The sequence below is a fragment of the Mustela erminea genome, chromosome 9 (genome assembly GCF_009829155.1).
Source record: "Mustela erminea isolate mMusErm1 chromosome 9, mMusErm1.Pri, whole genome shotgun sequence".
Taxonomy (NCBI): domain Eukaryota; kingdom Metazoa; phylum Chordata; class Mammalia; order Carnivora; family Mustelidae; genus Mustela; species Mustela erminea.
The window spans coordinates 105,100,164-105,109,178 of NC_045622.1; the positions used below are offsets into that span (position 1 = coordinate 105,100,164).

Here is a 9,015-nt window from a genome sequence, read left to right on the forward strand (position 1 = left end):
TCTTTATTTGTCAACATGCCTCAGTCCAGGGTCTCCCTTAAGTCTGGCCACGGAGATGTTCTAGTCCAAGCGGCCTCCGGCCGCCATCTTTGGAAAGGCGATGGGAGGAACCCAATGGAGCATCAGGAGTCCCAAGCCTTCATCCTGTGACGAGATGTGTGAGGGGCCTTAGGCCTTGGTTTCTCCTGGGGTCATGGGTCCTGGAGGACTCTGCAGTTGCCTCTGTTGATCTGGACTGTCCCAGCACTCAGGTTCAATGAGAGGGTAGCCAGGTGCCCACACCCTCTAACTTGAGTCCCCTTGTGGCCACCACATAGGACTCTGGGTTTCCCCATCCAAGTGCCCCATTGTGTGAACTCAGTTCCAATGAGGAAAGAAACCGGGTTGCGAAAAGAGAATATTTACTTTTCCCACCAAGCTGATACCCAGGTAAATAGTGTGGTCCCATCAGTAGAGCCCAGCCCTGCCCTCTTCCCTCCCTCCAGGTACAGCCTGGAGCATTTAAGAAGGCACCCCAATGGGCATGTCTCACACAGGACCCCAACCCCGATCCAGAGACAGGCCAGCGCCTCATTCGCCAGCCTCCTGCCCACCATGAAGCTCGCTGTCATCTTCACCCTGGCCTTCCTCGCTCTCTGCTGCAGCCTTGGTGAGTTCCCAGAGCCCTTCTCCCCCAAGCCAGGCTCAGGAACCCTTCCTGCTCCCCAGTTCTGCTTAGAACAGGGGGCAGCTATTTAGCTGAAATGCAGACCCCCTGGCCGGGAAGCCGGGTCTGTGAACAGACCCATCTTGGGAACTTGGGGAGCACCCTGAGCCTGTGAGGAACCCTAGAAGGGGTCTGATCTTCCATGGCCAACCACCTCAGAATTGCAGCTTTGGAACAGACTAGAGGCAGGGATGGAAGAGATCTCATAATGGATGTGTGTTCCATGACCAACAGAATAGGAACAATGAGCTCCTCAGAGCCCAGTCTTGGAGAGACCCCAAGATGGCAAGAGACCTTGGTACAGTGCCGCCTTCAGGTCTGGGGTCTCCACACCACTCTGGCAACCAAGGGGGCTAGAAGGAGCTGCAGAGCATCATGCCTCCAAAAGAAATCCAAGCTAAGGCAAGGTCTCCCATGCTGGATGGAGAGGAATATTCTAGAAAGGGATCTTCCCTTTGGGAGACTGCCAACCCAGAGTGGAGTTTTCTAAACATTTTTGTCCTCTGCCAAAAGGATTAGGAGTCTCTGAATAGTTGCAGCTGTCACTAAAAGGAAAGGAATGAGGGGTGGGGGGAGAGGCAGGGAGGGAAGGAGAGAGGAGGATCCCACCTCGATCCAAGCCCCCTGTTCTTTTGGGAACTGAGTTACGTGGTTTTTACTCTGTATCCGCTTCTTCTACTTTTAGCAAGCAAACAAAAAGTTTTTTAGCAAACTTCAATTAGTTCACTTTGAAAGTCTCATGACACCCATGGCCATAAGTCTATGACCCTGGGGAGTGGCAGGGGAGTTGGAAAACCAAAACCAAGAGGCAACGGGGACAACTATTACGTAGAGATATTTGTTTTTAAGGAGAAATAACATCATTTTGGACCGACATCTACAGTTGACATACAATGACCAGCACAGGGCTTGGGAGTGCTGACTGCCCCCCACGCAGTCAAAAATCTGCCTGTAACTTTTGACTTTTAACTACTCACAGCCTGCTGTTGACCAGAAGCCCTACCGATAATATGAACCACCAGGGAACACACATTTTGTACATCGTGTGTATTATATACTGTGTTCTGACAATCATACCCAACTTTTTCTGAATTCTTTCATTTTCTCTAGGCTACTCAGTTCATCCGTGAGTCTTTTCAAATCGTCACAAATCTCAAAAAAACAAAAACAAAAAAATCCAATACATTCATTGAAAAAAATGTAAGGAGCCCCACGCAGTTCAGTCCGTGTTGTTCAAAGGTTAACTGTATGTTAATTACACCTCAGCGCCGTCAACAGACAGGGCGGCTCAGCAAGACAGAGCTGAAAGATGGGAAGGGGTGCACCTGGGATACCTTTGTATATTTGTGCGTGCACACATGGCATAATAAGAATAGTAATGTCCCCCATTTATTTGGCACTATGTGCCAGTCGCTGTTCTGAACCCCTTTACACCCTTACAATAACCCTATCCAATAGGGATCTTATTCCCATTTTACAGGTCAGAAATGGAACTACACAAAGAGAAAGTAACTTGCCAGATGACATAGTAGAACAGGGCTCTACGTTCCGCAGAGGGTTTGACTTGGGGTGGCCACTTCGGGAGTCGCTAGAGTCCAGACAAGGAAGCGGAACTTGCACACAAGGCAAAGAATTCAAGGATGGGGACCAAGACGCAGGGTGTGGAAACCAGTGGCTCTCCCCCATGTTCCTGGGGCAGGGGCCTGAAAGGGGAGCACAGTCTGGGGAGTACTGCGGGTGAAGGGAACATAGTGGGGCCGGGCATGGACACAAGGGGCATGTGGGCAGCTGAGTCCACCACAGGGATCCAGAGCTCGTGGTGCACACCTCTTCCCGGGGCTTGCACTTGGCCCGGACAAGTCCTTCTTCCCAACAGAGCCTGAATCTGCCACATACCCGTCTCCTGCCCCGTGGCAAGTGGCCTAGACCACCACTAACCATTGGAAGAGGTATGTTTCTGGTGGGACAACAACCAGAAACCCTCGGTAGCCTCTTCCCAAACCCCCACTGTTGCATAAAAGATCAGATCAGCAACAACTTTTATCACTCCCCTGCTTGAAACTCTAACAGAAAGAACAAATAGCAAATGGCCCTGCCCCAACCCAGGAAGTGCAAGGAGGGCTCAGGCAGGCCAGGAAAAGTTGGCTGCAACCCCGGGAAGTCTTCCCACAGTTGGCCAAAGAACCAACTGCTTGGAGCACCACCAGATCTCACGTTCAGCGCCATCCCATCCACCAAAAGGCAGCTATCTCTTGCTGACAGGCCCGCCCGCTTGCCTCTGGGACAGGCCCAGCCCGGGGGGGGGGGGGGGGGGGCCGGCCAGCTTGGAAAAGGGCCTGGACACGTGTCCTCTCTCTTTCCTGTGCTTCAGCTTCAGCAGAGATCTGCCCAGCCTTTCTGAATGTCATGAAAACCCTCTTCGTGGGCACACTCTCCAGTTACGAGACTGCACTTGAGTTTTTCGCCCCAGACGCAGACATGAGAGATGGGATGATCCAGCTGAGGAATCTGGTGGACACCCTCCCCTCAAACACCACACAGAACATCCTAAAGTTCACGGTAAAAAGCTCCTTTCCCCCTGTGCCTCTTAGCAGCGGATCCCCCCAGTCCCTGGCCTACAACCTCGCCCCATTTTTTTGGAGCCGTTTCTAATCCAGAAAGGAAAATCCCAGTGCGAATAGTCCTTCCGGAAGCAGACTCGGTCCTCTTACCCTTTTTAAGAGGTTTCTGAGACTTAATCAAAACTCTTACAAGCTCAGTTCTTTCTCGAGCTACTGACCCTCTTAATGGACACTGAGGTCTCTACATGCAGACATCTTGGTCTAACTTGGAGTTTCGCTCACTATTGTCTTGGTTTTTTCTTTTGTTTGTCTTGTTTTGTTTTGTTTTGTTTTAGGGCAAAGTCTTAAAAACTCCAGCGTGTGCTTAGGAATTAGAAGCGGAAGATCGCCAACTGCTGTAGCTCCTGCGGCTCCCCAGACATTTCCTTCACTCTGTCCCCAGCCTGGCTCCCTTTAATAAATTTTAAGCATCTCACTTTTGTGCCCTGCACCCCTGCCTCTTTTTTGTTCACCTGCTAGAGTGAGGAGGTCGGCCACCGCGAGGGTAAGGTCAGCAGGTGCAGAGAAAGGCCGTGGCCGTGCAAACACGTCTCCAAGGGATCCAGGGGTCTCACTTCCAGACCCCCAACACACACCAGTCTAGCCACACATGGCAAGACATACACTCCTTCTCCTCCGCAGAAAGTCACCCAGGGACCTGCTCAAACTTAACCTATAGGATAACAAAATGGGGTCCGTATAGGGTGGCGGCTGACCTCAGACAGACTCCTCAACCTCCGGCCATTTAGTGATGAAATTAACTAGTCTGTAAATATTTAAGCTGATTATGCTACCCAGACACACCTGCAAGCAAAGATGGAGCCTTCCAGAGAGTCCCATCTCCCAATGATCTATGGAAAAGTCCGTTTCTAGCATGTGGACAGAGCAGTTGGGATCCCTTAAGGGCCGGTAGCTCAGCCTCAGCACACCTCACGTCACACACAGCACACAATCACTCCCAGAAGGAATCAGATTCCTGTAAGACACTTCAGCAACAAAGGCTTCAGGGGGAATAGGTTCAGTCCCTTGATTAGGGATCCAGGGGGTGTGGGATGCCGTTGAGGGTGATAGACCCTGACTCCTCAGGGTCATCAGGGCAGTTTACACGGGGTTGGTCCCCAGAGATGGTAGGTTAAGTATTTTGTTCACTTCATATATGCTACATGAAATTATTTATCAAACTATTTTTTAAAGGGGGTGGAGAATAGGGGAAAAAAAACCCTCCTTATGCATTTTCTAGATCATTTATCTGTCCCCATTGTTAGGACATTATATTTCCAGGTTGGTTGGTTTGGTTTAAGTAGCCTCCCTAACCTGTGTGGAGCGCAACGGGGGGCTTGAACTCACGACCCTGAGATCAAGACCTGCACTGAGATCAAGAGTAGGACGCTTCACCGACCTTGCCACCCAGGCGCCCCTCTATTTCCAGGTTTAAATCACAAAAGCCTACAAGTCAAACCATCCATTCATATCAGTCTTCCTTTAAGGACGTCTCTGCCCAGAAGAGGATCCGGGGGCGGGGGGGGGGGGGGGCAGTGTCACAGATGCAGGGCAGGTCGGCACTGGGTTACTGCTGTCCACCGTCCATGGGGTGATGCTCTCGCGTTCTGACTCGCACCCATAACCCATTCCCTGAGTCCCTGTTCAGCCAACTTTCCTGCAGAAAGAGACTGTCTTCTATGACAAAGGAGTCTTCAGGCATGAAATCAATCCCTAGAGGTTTACTGGCACTTTCGATGTGCGCATAGTGGCACTGGGCATTATGAGGACCCGGGAGCAGATTTCATAACCCAACAAGTATGGGTAAAGCACTTGCTCTGGGCCAGGAGCAGGCGGAGGCCCGAGTATGGTGGTGTGAATGGACTGGGGCTGAGTTCTCCGCGGGCTGCAATCCCACGGGAAAGCTCACTCACTCGGGCAAATAAATAAATAAATAAGTCGGCAAACAGGTACACGAAACAACGACAAACACCGTAAAAGAAATCCATGGAGTGATGCGACCCAGAGTAGCTTGGAAAGGCCAACTGTAGCTCGGGAGGCCCCTTCTTAGGATTTGAGAGGAGACTTAAAGGGAGGACAGGAGCCGGCCACCAGGGGAGGAGGACAGAGTGTTCCAGGCAGAGGGTAAAGCAAGGAGTGAGGGGGATGCCTGGGACACCCCACTCCCTTCTCGAAGCCCCCCTGAACCCAGCCCTGGACCCCCAGGAGAAAATTCAGAACCTGTCTAAAGAAACTCTCCTCTAGGTTCTGTTACCTGTCCCCAAAAGAGCCCAGACCTCCTCCCCAGACCATCTACCCCTGCCTCTCAAAGGGCACTTGTCCCACCAAACTCGGGCTCCACCCCTCACCCCAGGCTGTGTCTAATCTCAGTCAATTCTGCATCCGGCCTGCCAGCTGCTCCAGCCAGAAGGACGGGTGTCCCTCACCCTGCCCTGGGCCGTGCCCATTGCATCCAGCCAAGCAGGTCAGCCTCCAAAGCCATCTGGGAACTCCCTCCATGTCCATAGGATCACCCCTGTCCAGGCCACACCAGCCACCTGTCACTTCACAACCCGGGGGCCTCCTAGCTCACACTCGGTGCCCCTGAAGTCCATTCTCTTCCCAACTAACAAAGTTATTTTAATCACATGAAAACCCCCTTCCACCCCTTCTTCTCCGCGGAGTAAAACCTTCGAAGGTTTTCCAGGGCTCTTAAGAAACTTAAATGCAGAACCTGCCCATCACTGGATCTCACCTCCGGCTTATTCCTCTGCTGAAGCCACCACCCACCTGCCTTCCCTCCCTGCCTTCAGGTCCCTGCTTTTCTAAGAGCAAAGCCCCTTCCCACCTCAGGGCCTTTACACTAGCCCCAAGCACCAACAGCTCCGAAGTACTGTTGATTGGTTTACAAAATGGCCCTAGAACAAAATGTGCAAAGTATAGAACTTATCATAAAGGTTGTGTCCCTTGTGGATATAAAAACCCCCAAAAAAACACCCCCCCCCCCGTTCCGTGGCAAGCGGTCCCGGCCTGGCCACACCATCCGCGGACACTGAATGAAAGTGGAGGACGTGCAGAGGGGAGGCGGGCCCGGAAAGGGCACCGGTGGAGCACCGGGAGGGAGGGGGGCGGTGGAGAGAGCGAGCCCTTCAGTCGGAATTTCCCAGCCAGCACCGCGGGCGGGCGGGGACGCGCCTTCCCCGCCCTTAGCGCCCCGGGGCTGCCGCGGCCTCTAGGGGGCGGTGTCGGCCAAGGTGTCGGGGAGCGGAGCTGGGCGGCGGGGGTGGGGGGGGCGGTACTCGGGCCTTGGGGCTCCCACACCCTGCACACCGCAGCGCTGGACAGATGATGAAACACAGCGCCTTCCTCGGACCCTTTTATCGTCTATATGACAGCTTTAATTTGATTTCTGAATTTTTTTTTAAATCAGAATTCTGAGAAATCACAGGGACAGTCCCACAAACAAAGCTGCCGCCGGCCCAAGGGTGCCAGCAATGTGTCAGCCCTTTGGGAATTAGTATTAATTCCATTCCCAGACGATTCTAAGGGCGAGTCCAACAGAATCTACAACCCGAGAGGGCCAAGGTGTGGGGGAGGGGGGGGTGCTGGAGCTGACCTTCGACCTCATTCTGCCCCATTTTTCAAGTCTGGCTGCAGAAAGCGCAACCTAGTCATTATCTTTCTAGATGGCTTACTTGCTAGGGGGGGGCATTCTTGCCATTTCTGACTTAGTCTTCACACAACCCAGATTCCAGAGCCCAGGCCCCCACCCCTGCATTGCAGAGAAGGAGATTTCAGATGCAGGAATCTGCCAAACCAATGAAGATTGATGAGCATCGTCCTCCCGCCCCCAAACATGTCCATACACACGTCCACACACAGGTCCTAAGGCCACCAGGCCCCACCCTTCATTGTGGGACAATGCTGAGGGACTGTGGGACAAAGGAGGGGCTCCGGTGGTAAAAATTCCAGAGCAGGTCATCAAGATTGGCCGTTCCCAAAGGAAGGTGGGAGCCTGGTGGGGGGCCTCCTGACTCTCCCACCTCCTACACTCACTCCCTCACGGCTCGGGCCCTGGGTTCTTCGGCATCCAGGCCATCATCAGCTCACATACCTTCACCGCCTCCCGTGAGCCATCCACCTGGGTGAGTATCGTCCAAACGGATAAGAATCCAGGGCCATAAAAGGTTCAGAATTTTAATTACCTATTCGCCAGGGAAGTGTTTACCTAGGGCAGATAGGACACAGGTACCTCGAGATGAAAGGAAACACAATTACACTGCCGCAAGTGTCCGCCTCGAGGGGCCTCGAGACGTAGGTGGTCCACGAGGATAGGAGAAGTCAACACGGAAACGTGTGTTCGATTTTAAGAGAGCAGAATGCAAGATGAACTGGCCCCAGCCGCAGAAAGAGCACGAATATGTGGGGGGCACATTGCCAGAAGCAGAAGGAAGTAGGAGAACTGCAAGAATGTTCGTTGGGGTTCTTTTCTGTCTGCATGTGCTTATGCATAAGCTGGAGCTCAGGTCTGCACACTCTGGCCAGCCGCCCACATTCAAGCCATGGCCTGTTTTGGAAGATCTTATTTATGTATGTATTTCTTTGACAGAAAGAGAGAGAGTAAGAGCACAGAGGGTGAAGGAGAAGCAGGATTCCTGCTGAGCAGAGAGCCCGATGTGGGGCTCGATCCCAGGACCCCGGGATCATGACCTGAGTCGAAGGCAGATGCTTCACCGACTGAGCTACCCAGGTGCCCCATCCATGGCCTGTTTTTTGAATGGACCTCAAGCTAAGAACGGTTTCTACATTTGAAGAAGGAGGAGGAGAGGTAGAGGGAAAGTTTGTCCACCCTTGTATCATATAAAAAAATAATTATAGAATCAGCCATTTTCACTATAAATATGCCAAACACTAAAACACAGGGAGGCCCGTGAATGACTGTAAGCCTCCTGCATTTGAGAAGCATTACACACAAAGTCTCTAAAGAAAAAACTTATGATGCATCCCAACAAAGCAAAAAACACAAAAAATAAATTAAAACCCAAGAAACTGTATTTTTAGCACTGTGTTCCTTTTGGTCTTCATACCTCTAAGGAGCCCAGAGGAAAAACCATATTCCTCGACCGCACTATCCACTACAGTGTGAATGTGGGTGAACGTGGTCTCTGAAAATAGTCTGTCGCCCCCACCATCTGCCAACAAAGGAACATTTACTCTAGAAGGAAAGAAGGCTGAGAGTCTCAGACACCGCCGGCCGTCACATTGCAAAATCCCCACTTGCCCTTGCTCTAAGTCAACGTGTCCCCTGAAGTGACTGATCACCAGGCGAGCTAGCTTTCCACCCTCAACACATGAGACAGTTGAGGTTAGGCTGGCAGAAAGAAAATCTCTAAATGACTCACAAGGCAGGAAGAGGAAGCAAAACCAGCCCTCATCAACTTTATCAAGATGGCGTGGATAAAATTATGCCTAGTTTATGGCTGAGGCAAGGCCTGCTGTTTGTGAAAGGCAGGGGACGGGTGGGTAGTAATCCTCCGTAGGGTGACCGCCCCTCACAGTGGCTTCAGATGGACGATAAAGCACACCTGGATGGATGCCGGCGGGGCCCCACAAACAATGCACCCCGAAACATGTAATTAGGGAACGCTCCTCCCAAGCACTCACAGAACACACCAATGGGCACATGGGACATCGTGAGAATGAATCATCTGTAGGAAGCCACCCTACATC

The 9,015-nt window shown here is 52.0% G+C and overlaps 1 protein-coding gene across 1 annotated transcript; it reads left to right on the forward strand.

Annotated features, from left to right (window-relative positions):
- Nucleotides 1-505: 505 nt before the first annotated feature.
- Nucleotides 506-3,742, forward strand: SCGB1A1 (secretoglobin family 1A member 1). The gene is made up of 3 exons (XM_032358800.1): nucleotides 506-649; nucleotides 3,078-3,265; nucleotides 3,603-3,742. Exons 1-3 carry the CDS (start codon nucleotides 595-597, stop codon nucleotides 3,633-3,635), a joined length of 276 nt encoding a protein of 91 aa, XP_032214691.1. The 5' UTR covers nucleotides 506-594; the 3' UTR covers nucleotides 3,636-3,742.
- Nucleotides 3,743-9,015: the final 5,273 nt, after the last annotated feature.